Raw genomic sequence first — 16,244 nt, forward strand, 5'->3', positions numbered from 1 at the left:
GGGCTCAGGATGGATGGAGTAGAGCTGTGTGTGATGTGTGGGGCTCAGGATGGATGGAGTAGAGCTGTGTGTGATGTGTGGGGATCAGGATAGATGGAGTAGAGCTGTGTGTGTGATGTGTGGGGCTCAGGATGGATGGAGTAGAGCTGTGTGTGATGTGTGGGGGTCAGGATGGATGGAGTAGAGCTGTGCGTGTGATGTGTGGGGGTCAGGATGGATGGAGTAGAGCTGTGTGTGATGTGTGGGGGTCGGGATGGATGGAGTAGAGCTGTGCGTGTGATGTGTGTGTGTCGGGATGGATGGAGTAGAGCTGTGTGTGATGTGTGTGTGTCGGGATGGATGGAGTAGAGCTGTGTGTGATGTGTGGGGGTCAGGATGGATGGAGTAGAGCTGTGTGTGATGTGTGGGGGTCAGGATGGATGGAGTAGAGCTGTGTGTGTGATGTGTGGGGGTCAGGATGGATGGAGTAGAGCTGTGTGTGTGATGTGTGGGGGTCAGGATGGATGGAGTAGAGCTGTGTGTGTGTGATGTGTGGGGTCAGGATGGATGCAGTAGAGCTGTGTGTGATGTGTGGGGGTCAGGATGGATGGAGTAGAGCTGTGTGTGTAATGTGTGGGGTCAGGATGGATGCAGTAGAGCTGTGTGTGTGATGTGTGGGGGTCAGGATGGATGGAGTAGAGCTGTGTGTGTGTGATGTGTGGGGTCAGGATGGATGCAGTAGAGCTGTGTGTGATGTGTGGGATCAGGATGGATGGAGTAGAGCTGTGTGTGTGATGTGTGGGGGTCAGGATGGATGGAGTAGAGCTGTGTGTGTGATGTGTGGGGGTCAGGATGGATGGAGTAGAGCTGTGTGTGTGATGTGTGGGGGTCAGGATGGATGGAGTAGAGCTGTGTGTGTGTGATGTGTGGGGTCAGGATGGATGCAGTAGAGCTGTGTGTGTGTGATGTGTGGGGTCAGGATGGATGCAGTAGAGCTGTGTGTGATGTGTGGGATCAGGATGGATGGAGTAGAGCTGTGTGTGTGATGTGTGGGGGTCAGGATGGATGGAGTAGAGCTGTGTGTGTGATGTGTGGGGGTCAGGATGGATGGAGTAGAGCTGTGTGTGTGATGTGTGGGGGTCAGGATGGATGGAGTAGAGCTGTGTGTGTGATGTGTGGGATCAGGATGGATGGAGTAGAGCTGTGTGTGTGATGTGTGGGGGTCAGGATGGATGGAGTAGAGCTTTGTGTGATGTGTGGGGTCAGGATGGATGCAGTAGAGCTGTGTGTGATGTGTGGGATCAGGATGGATGGAGTAGAGCTGTGTGTGTGATGTGTGGGGGTCAGGATGGATGGAGTAGAGCTGTGTGTGTGATGTGTGGGGGTCAGGATGGATGGAGTAGAGCTGTGTGTGTGATGTGTGGGGGTCAGGATGGATGGAGTAGAGCTGTGTGTGTGTGATGTGTGGGGTCAGGATGGATGCAGTAGAGCTGTGTGTGATGTGTGGGATCAGGATGGATGGAGTAGAGCTGTGTGTGTGATGTGTGGGGGTCAGGATGGATGGAGTAGAGCTGTGTGTGATGTGTGGGGGTCAGGATGGATGGAGTAGAGCTGTGTGTGTGATGTGTGGGGGTCAGGATGGATGGAGTAGAGCTGTGTGTGTGTGATGTGTGGGGGTCAGGATGGAGGGAGTAGAGCTGTGTGTGATGTGTGGGGGTCAGGATGGATGGAGTAGAGCTGTGTGTGTGATGTGTGGGGGTCAGGATGGATGGAGTAGAGCTGTGTGTGTGTGATGTGTGGGGGTCAGGATGGATGGAACTCTATTTTATTATAAAATTAGGAAACATAACAGTAATTGTCAAAACAAAAGTATGACTCTCTCCACAGTTTGGAGCATTAAACACAAATTAACACAACATGTGTATTCTGGTCCGTACAATGTCCGCTCAGGAAGCTTGCTTCTTCTGAACAAAACAGAAAAATAAGGACCTCCTCATCCTCTCTTGACCTTTCTTGAGCTTCTCTTTTGTTCTTTGCCTCTTCTCCTGCTTTAGTTTTTCTGTCCGTATCTTCCCTTACTGCCCATGGACTCTCTGGTGCCAGAAGATCCTCGATGCCAGACAAATCAGCAGTGCCAGTATACGTTCCCCAGAAAAAAAAACAAATAAACTGGCTTTAGATTTTTTTTTTTTTTTTCCCCATTTGAAATGAAATAACAGTACCACCTAGAACATTCCCCTCATAAACCCCCCTACGCTATGCCGGGCCCTTAAGAGATGAAAAGAAGATAACATGAAATATTTACATTATTTCTACAATTTTCTGTTAGTGTAGTTATACTATAACCTACTTACAAAATTATTATTTATATATTTTTTATTTATTTTTTTTTTCCCAACACAATAACTAATCTAATATTTACAGCATATTATATACATATATACACAAAATATAATTTATTATTTTTTATTTATTTATTTATTTATTTTTTTTCCCCCCCCTCAATATAATTTAATTAAATTTTGTTACACACTTAATTCTCTTCACTATAAAGAAAATGACCTTCACCCTCTTACCATCACCGTCTTACCATCGAGTCCTGGTTCAGTCATTTGCAAGCCCTATTTCTCCTTTTGTACTTAAAACAAAACAAAAAGCTATTAGTGTGAGAAAAACCAGCCCACCACCAGGAATCGGAAAGGGAAACAGGCTAGGGCACCGTAAAAGAAAGGCCCCTCCATAACCGAGATGCCTTTGGCGCTCCCAACCTGCTGCCCTCCCAAGAACGTACCTTCCCCAGGTCCTCAAGAATGCCCCTACATACTACTTCCACCGGGAGGATTTTCTGACGCGTCGAAACTAGACACCTTGCGTGCCACGTGAAATATCTAACCACTAGGCTGACTAAATATAACGTGCATTTATCCCGGCCACCCAGAACTCTGAAAGCTCCATATGCCCACTCGGAATAGGAGAGTCCAGCCAGCCGGGGCCAGCCGATGGAAATCCCCACCCTTCTATATACCTCTGTATTGAAGGGACATTGAAGTAGGAAATGCTCCATGGTTTCCACCGTAGAGCCACACTCCTCACGGGGGCAATTTCTTTCCTCCGTGCTCCTATACTTCAGATTGTCCCTCACATACAGCTTTCCGTGGAAAGAGCGCCTGGCCAAATCCGAAAACTTCATAGGGACCCTCACTGAATTTAACAAAACCAACCCACCCTCCAGGTCCTGGCCTGGGCAGTCCTTGAGGGCCAATGGCTTTTGGAAACGGGAGGTCAGGACCCTCCTATCAAGGAACCTCCTCGAGAGAGTCTCAAACTCCACAGCCCCCAAGCCCCATCGACGGATAAGCTTCAGAGCCGGAGTAACGTAAGCCGGGAGATGTCCGTGCGGCGTGCGTAGGTCTTTCACTCGCCCTCCTCTCACCCAATCCTGGAGAAAGGGCCGAAACCATGACTTAGAGGAAACTACCCACCAAGGAGCCCTTTCCTCATTGCGGAAGTTGACTAGATTAATCTTCAAGAAGGTGTTGACTAAAAACACCACGGGATTGACCATACCCAATCCCCCTAGTCTCCTTGGGCGGTATGTAACCTCTCGCTTCACTAGGTTCAGCCTGTTGTCCCATAACAGCTGGAAGAACAGGCTATACATCCGTGTCCAAGAAGACTCTGGCAAGATGCACACGCTGCCTAGATAGATAAATAAGGGGAGCAGGAAGGTTTTGATGAGGCTCACCTTTTCCCTCAGGGACAAAGACCATCCCTTCCATTGGTCCACCTTTTGACTAGCATCTTTTAGTCTGCCTTCCCAATTTGTTTCGGGATAATTTCCCTGGCCGAAATGGATGCCCAGAATTTTTAATGACTCCTGGGGTCTTGGGAGGGTGTCCGAGAGACTAAAATCAGGGTCTCCTTCTCCCAACCAGAGACTTCCACACTTATCCCAGTTGAGCTGGGATCCAGTTACTTCTGAATACTCCACAACCTCCGACATCACCCATCCCGCCTCCTCGCGAGAAGAGACGAAAATCGTGACATCATCGGCGTAGGCCACCACCTTTAGTGCCGGCCCAGAGTCCCCCAGGCCCACCCCAACCCCCGCCAACGGCCCACAACCCAACCTCCTTAAAAAGGGGTCGATCGCAAACACGTATAGCAGGGGGCTTAAGGGACAGCCCTGACGAACCCCGGATCCCACAAAAAAGGGGCGCCCAGCCCAACCATTCACCAGCGGGAAACTCTCAGCCCCTTTGTACAAAGTTTTTAACCAATTGACAAACCCTACCGGCAGACCATATTTCAAAAGCACCGACCAGAGGTACTCATGGTTAACCTTATCAAAAGCCTTTGCCTGATCCAAGGACAGCAAGAACCCTCTCCAGTTCCCAGCCCTGCCCTGCTCCACAACCTCCCGGACACTCAGCACAGCACTAAATGTGCTTCGGCCTGGAACAGAACAGTGCTGATCACCCGAAAGCAGCTCCGGTGCAAAACGCACCAAACGATTAAACAGCACCTTAGCCAAAATCTTCCGGTCCGTATTGAGCAGCGCTATGGGACGCCAATTCTCAATCCGGGACGGATCCTTACCCTTTGACAAGATGATCAGGGCTGACCTCCTCATTGACTCTGGCAGAGTACCCGAGGAAAGGCACTCATTATATACCTCAGTCAATAGGGGAACCAACTGTTCCTTAAAGGTTTTGTAGAACTCGGATGATAAGCCATCCGGACCTGGCGTTTTCTTGAGCTTAAGCCCATCAAAGGCCAGTCTCACTTCCTCTTCTCTGATAGCGTCTGTCAAAACGTCAAGCCCAGAGGTCACTCTCTCTTCAGGAATGGTTTCAGCCAGGAAAGCCGACAGCCTGTCTCGATCTTGATCCTTCCCTGCCAGAAGGCCCGAGTAGTAGGATCTGACTACCTCCAGGATCTCTGAACTGGACCTCTTCAGAGACCCTGTACTATCAATCAGTCCTGTAACCATCTTACTATTTACTGACATCCTACAGTTTCTGTAGGGGTCGGGCGAGCGGAATTTCCCGAAATCCCTCTCAAAAACCAAGGATGTGTACCTATCATACTGGCACCTTTTTAACAGGGATTTCACTCTGGAGACTTCCTCACGGTTGCCCCCCGCCGAGACAAGCCTCTCGAGTTTCCTCCTCAGTCCTTGATATAAACGATAACAAGACAAGGATCTGAGGTTAGAGAGCTCACGGAAATACCTCGCTGCCCTTTTCTTGAAAATCTCCCACCACTCTGACTTACTGTTACATAGGCCCATGAGCGGAATCTGGCTCTGAAGGAACTCCTCAAAGGACTGTCTTATCTCAGCTTCTTCCAGGAGGGCCGAATTCAATTTCCATAAACCTCTACCCATCCGAGGGGTATCTGTAACATTCAAAGTAAACATAATTAAACAGTGGTCGGAGAACTCCACCTCCACCACCAATAAAGGTGAGGAGACAGCTTCCTCCTTTAAATAAAACCTGTCTATCCTAGACCTACTACTACCTCTATGGAAGGTGAACACCGTGTTGCCTGGGGCATGCCTGATGTGGATGTCCTCCAGGCGAGCCTCACTGACTATTCTATTCAAAGCGACGCTATCATAATCCAGTCTGTCTTTGGTACCTCCCCTATCGCAGAGCCTCGTGACGTTATTGAAGTCTCCACCAAAGACTACCAACCGGCTTGAAAAAAGATAGGGCTTGATCCTTGTGAAAAGGTCCTTTCGCTCACATTGACTTTGAGGACCGTAGATGTTAATCAGTCGTAGCTCTTGACCTCCCACAAGGACGTCTAGGACCAAACACCTCCCCATTTCCACCTCAATCACCCGTCGGCATGTGACATCTGCGGTTTTAAAAAGAACCGCCACTCCGCTATACTGCTCGGCCGCAAGAGACCAATAGGAGGGCCCGTGAGTCCACTCCCTCTTTGCCTGATATATACTGGCTAAATCTGTTAGCCTGGTCTCCTGCAAAAATAAAATATCAGCTTCAACACGGCTGAAAAAAATCAAAGGCCATAAATCTTGCAGTATTTGACTTAATGCTGGCTACATTAATGGTCGCCAGCGTCAACGGACTGAGTGCCGCCATCTAAGGTGATTAAGGTTGGATGACTCTTATCTTATCCCTTCCCCTTTCTTCACCCGAAAACCCACATTCCTCTCCTCCTCTCTTTAATGACGCAGACATATCCATGCCCTCGATTGTTGCCCCTCCATCTTCAGGGGACGCCAAACGTTTGTCTGGTGGCTTCGGTACCTCCTCCCTCCCCTGGGACTCAGTCTTCCCAAGGACGGGAGGGGGGGTCACATCCTCCGGCCCCTCCCCACCCCTCTCGGGTTCCCCCGTCACCCCCACCAGCAAGGGAGATTCAGGTTCCCCCTCAAGGGATTGAAAACGGTTTGAAAGAGACACCAGAGGGGAGCCGGTTTGTCCTTCCATTAGTCTCTGACCCGGGGCAGGAGAAGATTTCCTTTTACCTGGTTGTTTTTTCTTTTTCACATCCTTTTTCCGCCTCTTTTCCAGCCATTCTCTGCCATCTTCATTTGATGACAGAGCGGCGCCAGAGGCGGACCCCTCTTCCCTCTGCAGTCTCTCGGTCTCCTCCTCCAACTCGCTCTCCCCTGGAGCCTCAGTAGCAGGAGCTTTCTCAAGGGCAGGGGCGCGGACCGTACCAACGGTTTTCCCAGATGTTTCACCTGCCCTTGCCGCCTTCCTGGCTTCCAGGCGTCTCATCTGACTTGCTGTCTTACTGCCGTTCTTCACTGGACCCTCAGCCCCAGTACCCCCGTCAACACCCTCCCCCACCGGCAGACCCTCACCCTGCGTCTCCTGAGGCCTACCCGTGGGTTCAGGGGCCGTGTTGGCACTAGATCGAGGGCAGCGGCTGTAGGGGTGTCCTAGAACACCACACAGGTGACAGCGTATGTCCCTACACGATGCGGCTGTATGGCCTACCCCTCCACATGAGAAGCACACCTGCTGAGTGCAGTCTGCACTAAAATGGGTGGGGTCGCCGCATCGGTGACACACTTTAGGCTGTCCCCGGTAGAAGACCGAGATCCTGTCCCTACCCAGATAGGCCGAGGAGGGGATGTGGGTCACTGAGTTCCCCGCCCGGCTCAGCTGGACCAGAAAAGTCCATGCCCCGGACCAGATACCATATTCATCCCGGTTTTTCACCGGGGCACCCTTAACTTCTCCAAAACGACTTAACCAGGTCATGATATCAAGCGAAGACAGAGACTCATTACGCGTTAACACAGTCACCGTCTTTACATCGTCCTGGCGGGACAGGGGGGAGACCCTGAAATCCCGCCAGCCGGGCCGATTCTTCACCAGCTCGTAATTGGTCCAGAAGAGTTCCAAACCCTCTGGCCTTACGAAACTGATGTCGAACTCCGGGGTACCGAAGGGATGGATCAGAGCAAAGATGTTATGTGCCCTGAAGCCCATCTTCAGCAGTAGTTCAACCACCTCACTTCTCCTAGGGCATGTTTCATCACTTTCCCACCGAAGACGGACTGCATTCCTTCTGGTCCCCCTTGGCCCGCCTGTTGGGAGTGACCAATTTCCCGTATTTTCTCGGAAGGCAGAAAGACCAAAACGTTGAACCCAAAAACTTAAATCCACCTGCTCACCATCTATAAGGGCAGACCTCTCGCCCCGTCTCAGAGCGGCCGTGAGTTGCTGTCTTAAATCCCTATCCGTGCCACCAGACAAAACCCTCCTCGCATCACCCTGAACTGCACCAGCGTAGCTCTTTGCCCCAGGGGCCACCGGGGGGTTACTACTGTGGGGAGGGGAGGGCCTAGATGAAGGGCCCGGCATAGCCCCCCTCTCATCTCCACTCATCTCATTATTGCTCCTGCTCCCTTGCTGGGGAGGCTCAATCCCTTTTCCCCCTTCCATAATTTTTCCACTCCAGCATCCTTCACCTGCATTCTCACCTGCACCCACACTCTTCTCCCTCCCCTCACTCTCCCTACTTTCCTCAACCTCCACACCTTTGTTATTCTGCATTTTATTCTGTTTTGTTCTTTCAACACTCCCCTCCTCCCCTCTATCAGTGTTTAGCCCTTCATTTCCCTTATCTATTACAATCTCCTTCTCTCCCTCTGCTTCTACTTGCTTTATGACTTTCATCCCCTCATGCACTCCACCATTCTTTCTTTTATTTCCCTTTTGTCCCTCCTCTGTTCCCCCTCCCCTCTTGTTTTGGGAAACTGCTTGTATCGTCTTCCCTGCTGCTTTCTTTACCTTCGGGCTGGCCTGCACCAAAAGGGTCCCCGACGAGCCACTTTGCAGCATGGCCTGGGTCCCCCCCAGCCGGCCATCCCGACCGCTCTCACTCATTCTTCTTTAACCCTCCTTTATTTCAGCCACACTCTTACAACTCGCAGCTCTTCTCATTTTAACATCTTCCAAAGAGACTGACTTTGGCGCAGTTTCTCTGGTGCTCAGGCCTGGTGCTGCCTTACTTGCCCCAACTGATTTCCCGGTGGCGCCTTCCCTGGGCGTTACTGCTTTTACATCTATTTTTTTTCCCTGGACATTTTTAACCCTCTGAGTGCTGAGAACCCCGGACTGCTTTTTACTTTCATTCATCAGCTGCCCCTTTTTAATCACTCCTGCCTTTCCACTCCCCGCTGCTTCAGCTCCCCGCCGCTCCATCTCCTGTGCACGATCCGCTGCCTTAACTCCTAACTCCCCGCTGGACACTAGCCCCGTGCCTGTATGAGCCGGGAGAGTTTGGGATTCAGGTTTTACATTGCATGTTGCTGGCACTGCTGATTTTACACTGGCATCGCCTCTGCCCTTTCTTGATGTATTTAACCCCTGCCCGGTCCCTTTTGTTTTAGTATCTTTTCCTTTGTCCTGGAGAGGAGAGACCACCGGCCGCTGCTGCGTTGCCGCCTGTGCGTTCTCCCCCCCTCCAGGGCACTGCTCATCTACTATTGGCAAACAATCCATATCATCTGTCTCCTCACCCGGCTCCTGTACCTCCACCACAGTAGCCTGGTCTGAGGAGACCTGCTTAGTTACATGCTCCAACTGTACTTGCTCCACCGAGCCCGCGAAACCATCATTACTATGCCCCTCCCCCTTGCAGTCTGACCCTGCAGCAAGCACCTTGCCAGACTGGACACGGGGGGCTACCAATGGTTCTATTTTCTCTCCCTTTTGACTGGCTCCCGGTGCCACTTCAGACACCGGGCGACCCCCTGCCGCAGGGATTGCATTATCAGGAAGTGGCACATATCTTGAACTTACCACTTCCACTGTAGCCTTCTTCGCCTGGCCTTTTGCGCGGATACGGGTGTCCTCTTCAGGTGTCTCGTTCCCGAAGCACAGCTTGCTCAAATCCGGGGGGGCCTCCATTTTCTGGATCTCGCTGAGTAGATACCCGCCGCTGTCACTTTCCTCTTCCATGGATGAACCTGAGAGGGGCGGGTCGGCTTGTCTTGCCGGGATGCTAGCGTCAGACTCGTGACCCGTCCTCTGCTTTCCTTGGCTGCCTCTGGGGCTCTGTTCATTAACCCCCTGCGATCTAGCAGTGTTTGAATGCTGCTGCAGGCTTGCAGAAAGCTGGGTTTTCCCTCTGCAGCCTTCCTCTGCACTCTCTTCACTGCTGGTATAGGATGGAATATTCCTATTAAAGCGCTCCTGGTGTCTCCAGTTCTCCGACATACTGCCTCCGTTTGCCTTTATAGCGTCTTTTCTTGCCGTCAGTTTCTTAATTTCCTCCATTATGTTCTTTATTTCGTCCTGATAGTCTTTCTTTTGGTCTCTTGAGCATGTCTCTAGCAGGGCTTTCAGACCCTGCACTTCATGCTGCAGTTTCTTCAATTTGCCGCTTATTGCCTCAAACTCCCGCTTGTACTTATTAAAGCAGGTGGCTAATTGCTCCGCTGTCTCTCCATCCTTTCTTTCACCCCAGGAGTACAGATCTTCCTCCTGGGGCTTACCTTTAATTTCTGCCGCTTGCACTTTCAGTCTCTGCGACCTCCTTAATTCTGTATTGGCTCCTGGAACCGGCTGCCTCTCGCTGCCCCCCGCCGGTCCATCCCGGGAGGCAGTGGATGCCCCAGGCGAGGGCATACTCGCTGGGGAAAAGCAGACCTTCTCCCCCTGGAAGAGGGAGAGGCTGCCTGCACGTCTTCACTCTCCAACAGCTGAGCACACACTGCTGCACTCTGACACGCCCACCTCAGGATGGATGGAGTAGAGCTGTGTGTGATGTGTGGGGGTCAGGATGGATGAAGTAGAGCTGTGTGTGTGATGTGTGGGGGTCAGGATGGATGGAGTAGAGCTGTGTGTGATGTGTGGGGGTCAGGATGGATGGAGTAGAGCTGTGTGTGATGTGTGGGGGTCAGGATGGATGGAGTAGAGCTGTGTGTGTGATGTGTGGGGGTCAGGATGGATGGAGTAGAGCTGGGTGTGTGATGTGTGGGGATCAGGATGGATGGAGTAGAGCTGTGTGTGATGTGTGGGGGTCAGGATGGATGGAGTAGAGCTGTGTGTGTGATGTGTGGGGGTCAGGATGGATGGAGTAGAGCTGTGCGTGTGATGTGTGGGGGTCAGGATGGATGGAGTAGAGCTGTGTGTGTGATGTGTGGGGGTCAGGATGGATGGAGTAGAGCTGTGTGTGTGATGTGTGGGGGTCAGGATGGATGGAGTAGAGCTGTGTGTGATGTGTGGGGGTCAGGATGGATGGAGTAGAGCTGTGTGTGATGTGTGGGGGGTCAGGATGGATGGAGTAGAGCTGTGTGTGATGTGTGAGGGTCAGGATGGATGGAGTAGAGCTGTGTGTGTGGGGCTCAGGATGGATGGAGTAGAGCTGTGTGTGATGTGTGGGGGTCAGGATGGATGGAGTAGAGCTGTGTGTGATGTGTGGGGGTCAGGATGGATGGAGTAGAGCTGTGTGTGATGTGTGGGGGTCAGGATGGATGGAGTAGAGCTGTGTGTGATGTGTGGGGGTCAGGATGGATGGAGTAGAGCTGTGTGTGATGTGTGGGGGTCAGGATGGATGGAGTAGAGCTGTGTGTGATGTGTGGGGGTCAGGATGGATGGAGTAGAGCTGTGTGTGTGATGTGTGGGGGTCAGGATGGATGGAGTAGAGCTGTGTGTGATGTGCGGGGGTTAGGATGGATGGAGTAGAGCTGTGTGTGATGTGTGGGGGTCAGGATGGATGGAGTAAAGCTGTGTGTGTGATGTGTGGGGGTCAGGATGGATGGAGTAGAGCTGTGTGTGATGTGTGGGGGTCAGGATGGATGGAGTAGAGCTGTGTGTGATGTGTGGGGGGTCAGGATGGATGGAGTAGAGCTGTGTGTGTGATGTGTGAGGGTCGGGATGGATGGAGTAGGGCTGTGTGTGATGTGTGGGGGTCAGGATGGATGGAGTAGAGTTGTGTGTGATGTGTGGGGGTCAGGATGGATGGAGTAAAGCTGTGTGTGTGATGTGTGGGGGTCAGGATGGATGGAGTAGAGCTGTGTGTGATGTGTGGGGGTCAGGATGGATGCAGTAGAGCTGTGTGTGATGTGTTGGGGTCAGGATGGATGGAGTAGAGCTGTGTGTGATGTGTGGGGGTCAGGATGGATGGAGTAGAGCTGTGTGTGTGATGTGTGGGGGTCAGGATGGATGGAGTAGAGCTGTGTGTGATGTGTGGGGGGTCAGGATGGATGGAGTAGAGCTGTGTGTGTGATGTGTGGGGGTCAGGATGGATGCAGTAGAGCTGTGTGTGATGTGTGGGGGTCAGGATGGATGGAGTAGAGCTGTGTGTGTGATGTGTGGAGGGTCAGGATGGATGGAGTAGACCTGTGTGTGTGATGTGTGGAGGGTCAGGATGGATGGAGTAGACCTGTGTGTGTGATGTGTGGGGGTCAGGATGAATGGAGTAGAGCTGTGTGTGTGATGTGTGGGGGTCAGGATGAATGGAGTAGAGCTGTGTGTGTGATGTGTGGGGGTCAGGATGGATGGAGTAGAGCTGTGTGTGATGTGTGGGGGTCAGGATGGATGGAGTAGAGCTGTGTGTAATGTGTGGGGGTCAGGATGGATGGAGTAGAGCTGTGTGTGTGACGTGTGGGGGTCAGGATGAATGGAGTAGAGCTGTGTGTGTGATGTGTGGGGGTCAGGATGGATGGAGTAGAGCTGTGTGTGTGTGTGTGTGTGTGTGTGTGTGAGATGTGTGGAGGTCAGGATGGATGGAGTAGAGCTGTGTGTGTGTGATGTGTGGGGGTCAGGATGGATGGATGGAGTAGAGCTGTGTGTGTGTGATGTGTGGGGGTCAGGATGGATGGAGTAGAGCTGTGTATGTGATGTGTGGGGGTCAGGATGGATGGAGTAGAGCTGTGTGTGTGATGTGTGGGGGTCAGGATGGATGGAGTAGAGCTGTGTGTGTGATGTGTGGGGGTCAGGATGGATGGAGTAGAGCTGTGTGTGATGTGTGGGGTCAGATGGATGGAGTAAAGCTGTGTGTGTGATGTGTGGAGGGTCAGGATGGATGGAGTAGACCTGTGTGTGTGATGTGTGGAGGGTCAGGATGGATGGAGTAGACCTGTGTGTGTGATGTATGGGGGTCAGGATGGATGGAGTAGAGCTGTGCGTGTGATGTGTGGGGGTCAGGATGGATGGAGTAGAGCTGTGTGTGTGATGTGTGGGGGTCAGGATGGATGGAGTAGGGCTGTGTGTGATGTGTGGGGGTCAGGATGGATGGAGTAGAGCTGTGCGTGTGATGTGTGGGGGGTCAGGATGGATGGAGTAGAGCTGTGTGTGTGATGTGTTGGGGTCAGGATGGATGGATTAGAGCTGTGTGTGTGATGTGTGGGGGTCAGGATGGATGTAGTAGAGCTGTGTGTGATGTGTGGGGGTCAGGATGGATGGAGCAGAGCTGTGTGTGTGATGTGTGATGGTCAGGATGGATGGAGTAGAGCTGTGTGTGTGATGTGTGGGGGTCAGGATGGATGGAGTAGAGCTGTGTGTGTGATGTGTGGGGGTCAGGATGGATGGAGTAGAGCTGTGTGTGATGTGTGGGGGTCAGGATGGATGGAGTAGAGCTGTGTGTGATGTGTGGGGTCAGGATGGATGGAGTAGAGCTGTGTGTGTGATGTGTGGGGGTCAGGATGGATGGAGCAGAGCTGTGTGTGATGTGTGGGGGTCAGGATGGATGGAGTAGAGCTGTGTGTGATGTGTGATGGTCAGGATGGATGGAGTAGAGCTGTGTGTGTGATGTGTGGGGGTCAGGATGGATGGAGTAGAGCTGTGCGTGTGATGTGTGGGGGTCAGGATGGATGGAGTAGAGCTGTGTGTGATGTGTGGGGGTCAGGATGGATGGAGTAGAGCTGTGTGTGATGTGTGGGGGTCAGGATGGATGGAGTAGAGCTGTGTGTGATGTGTGGGGGTCAGGATGGATGGAGTAGAGCTGTGTGTGATGTGTGGGGGTCAGGATGGATGGAGTAGAGCTGTGTGTGTGATGTGTGGGGGTCAGGATGGATGGAGTAGAACTGTGTGTGATGTGCGGGGGTTAGGATGGATGGAGTAGAGCTGTGTGTGATGTGTGGGGGTCAGGATGGATGGAGTAAAGCTGTGTGTGTGATGTGTGGGGGTCAGGATGGATGGAGTAGAGCTGTGTGTGATGTGTGGGGGTCAGGATGGATGGAGTAGAGCTGTGTGTGATGTGTGGGGGGTCAGGATGGATGGAGTAGAGCTGTGTGTGTGATGTGTGAGGGTCGGGATGGATGGAGTAGGGCTGTGTGTGATGTGTGGGGGTCAGGATGGATGGAGTAGAGTTGTGTGTGATGTGTGGGGGTCAGGATGGATGGAGTAAAGCTGTGTGTGTGATGTGTGGGGGTCAGGATGGATGGAGTAGAGCTGTGTGTGATGTGTGGGGGTCAGGATGGATGCAGTAGAGCTGTGTGTGATGTGTTGGGGTCAGGATGGATGGAGTAGAGCTGTGTGTGATGTGTGGGGGTCAGGATGGATGGAGTAGAGCTGTGTGTGTGATGTGTGGGGGTCAGGATGGATGGAGTAGAGCTGTGTGTGATGTGTGGGGGGTCAGGATGGATGGAGTAGAGCTGTGTGTGTGATGTGTGGGGGTCAGGATGGATGCAGTAGAGCTGTGTGTGTGATGTGTGGGGGTCAGGATGGATGGAGTAGAGCTGTGTGTGTGATGTGTGGAGGGTCAGGATGGATGGAGTAGACCTGTGTGTGTGATGTGTGGGGGTCAGGATGAATGGAGTAGAGCTGTGTGTGTGATGTGTGGGGGTCAGGATGAATGGAGTAGAGCTGTGTGTGTGATGTGTGGGGGTCAGGATGGATGGAGTAGAGCTGTGTGTGATGTGTGGGGGTCAGGATGGATGGAGTAGAGCTGTGTGTAATGTGTGGGGGTCAGGATGGATGGAGTAGAGCTGTGTGTGTGACGTGTGGGGGTCAGGATGAATGGAGTAGAGCTGTGTGTGTGATGTGTGGGGGTCAGGATGGATGGAGTAGAGCTGTGTGTGTGTGTGTGTGTGTGTGTGTGTGTGTGTGTGAGATGTGTGGAGGTCAGGATGGATGGAGTAGAGCTGTGTGTGTGTGATGTGTGGGGGTCAGGATGGATGGATGGAGTAGAGCTGTGTGTGTGTGATGTGTGGGGGTTAGGATGGATGGAGTAGAGCTGTGTATGTGATGTGTGGGGGTCAGGATGGATGGAGTAGAGCTGTGTATGTGATGTGTGGGGGTCAGGATGGATGGAGTAGAGCTGTGTGTGTGATGTGTGGGGGTCAGGATGGATGGAGTAGAGCTGTGTGTGTGATGTGTGGGGGTCAGGATGGATGGAGTAGAGCTGTGTGTGATGTGTGGGGTCAGATGGATGGAGTAAAGCTGTGTGTGTGATGTGTGGAGGGTCAGGTTGGATGGAGTAGACCTGTGTGTGTGATGTGTGGAGGGTCAGGATGGATGGAGTAGACCTGTGTGTGTGATGTATGGGGGTCAGGATGGATGGAGTAGAGCTGTGTGTGTGATGTGTGGGGGTCAGGATGGATGGAGTAGAGCTGTGTGTGTGATGTGTGGGGGTCAGGATGGATGGAGTAGGGCTGTGTGTGATGTGTGGGGGTCAGGATGGATGGAGTAGAGCTGTGCGTGTGATGTGTGGGGGGTCAGGATGGATGGAGTAGAGCTGTGTGTGTGATGTGTTGGGGTCAGGATGGATGGATTAGAGCGGTGTGTGTGATGTGTGGGGGTCAGGATGGATGGAGTAGAGCTGTGTGTGTGTGTGATGGGTGGGGGTCAGGATGGATGGAGTAGAGCTGTGTGTGTGATGTGTGGGGGTCAGGATGGATGTAGTAGAGCTGTGTGTGATGTGTGGGGGTCAGGATGGATGGAGCAGAGCTGTGTGTGTGATGTGTGATGGTCAGGATGGATGGAGTAGAGCTGTGTGTGTGATGTGTGGGGGTCAGGATGGATGGAGTAGAGCTGTGTGTGTGTGTGATGGGTGGGGGTCAGGATGGATGGAGTAGAGCTGTGTGTGTGATGTGTGGGGGTCAGGATGGATGTAGTAGAGCTGTGTGTGATGTGTGGGGGTCAGGATGGATGGAGCAGAGCTGTGTGTGTGATGTGTGATGGTCAGGATGGATGGAGTAGAGCTGTGTGTGTGATGTGTGGGGGTCAGGATGGATGGAGTAGAGCTGTGTGTGTGATGTGTGGGGGTCAGGATGGATGGAGTAGAGCTGTGTGTGATGTGTGGGGGTCAGGATGGATGGAGTAGAGCTGTGTGTGATGTGTGGGGTCAGGATGGATGGAGTAGAGCTGTGTGTGTGATGTGTGGGGGTCAGGATGGATGGAGCAGAGCTGTGTGTGATGTGTGGGGGTCAGGATGGATGGAGTAGAGCTGTGTGTGATGTGTGATGGTCAGGATGGATGGAGTAGAGCTGTGTGTGTGATGTGTGGGGGTCAGGATGGATGGAGTAGAGCTGTGCGTGTGATGTGTGGGGGTCAGGATGGATGGAGTAGAGCTGTGTGTGTGATGTGTGGGGGTCAGGATGGATGGAGTAGAGCTGTGTGTGTGATGTGTGGGGGTCAGGATGGATGGAGTAGAGCTGTGTGTGTGATGTGTGGGGGTCAGGATGGATAGAGTAGAGCTGTTTGTGTGATGTGTGGGGGTCAGGATGGATGGAGTAGAGCTGTGTGTGTGATGTGTGGGGGTCAGGATGGATGGAGTAGAGCTGTGTGTGATGTGTGGGGGTCAGGATGGATGGAGTAGAGCTG

General features: G+C 52.4%; 2 protein-coding genes across 4 annotated transcripts in view; both read right to left on the reverse strand.

Moving 5' to 3' along the window:
* LOC136610384 (zinc finger protein 585A-like) overlaps positions 1 to 16,244 on the reverse strand; it is a 130,568-nt gene that overhangs the window by 60,786 nt on the left and 53,538 nt on the right. The gene's annotated exons all lie outside the window — the stretch shown is intronic.
* Positions 1,789 to 10,176, reverse strand: LOC136613057 (uncharacterized). Of its 3 annotated transcripts, none has more exons than XM_066593883.1 (2): positions 9,276 to 10,176; positions 1,789 to 2,088 (listed from the first exon to the last, which is right to left on the reverse strand). In XM_066593883.1, exons 1-2 carry the CDS (start codon positions 10,101 to 10,103, stop codon positions 1,876 to 1,878), a joined length of 1,041 nt encoding a protein of 346 aa, XP_066449980.1. In that variant the 5' UTR covers positions 10,104 to 10,176; the 3' UTR covers positions 1,789 to 1,875. The 3 variants fall into 3 exon arrangements, with proteins under 3 accessions (XP_066449980.1, XP_066449982.1, XP_066449981.1); XM_066593885.1 differs by lacking the exon at positions 1,789 to 2,088 and adding an exon at positions 2,483 to 2,617; XM_066593884.1 differs by lacking the exon at positions 1,789 to 2,088 and adding an exon at positions 5,275 to 5,379.

This window comes from Eleutherodactylus coqui, chromosome 2 (genome assembly GCF_035609145.1).
Source record: "Eleutherodactylus coqui strain aEleCoq1 chromosome 2, aEleCoq1.hap1, whole genome shotgun sequence".
Lineage (NCBI taxonomy): Eukaryota > Metazoa > Chordata > Amphibia > Anura > Eleutherodactylidae > Eleutherodactylus > Eleutherodactylus coqui.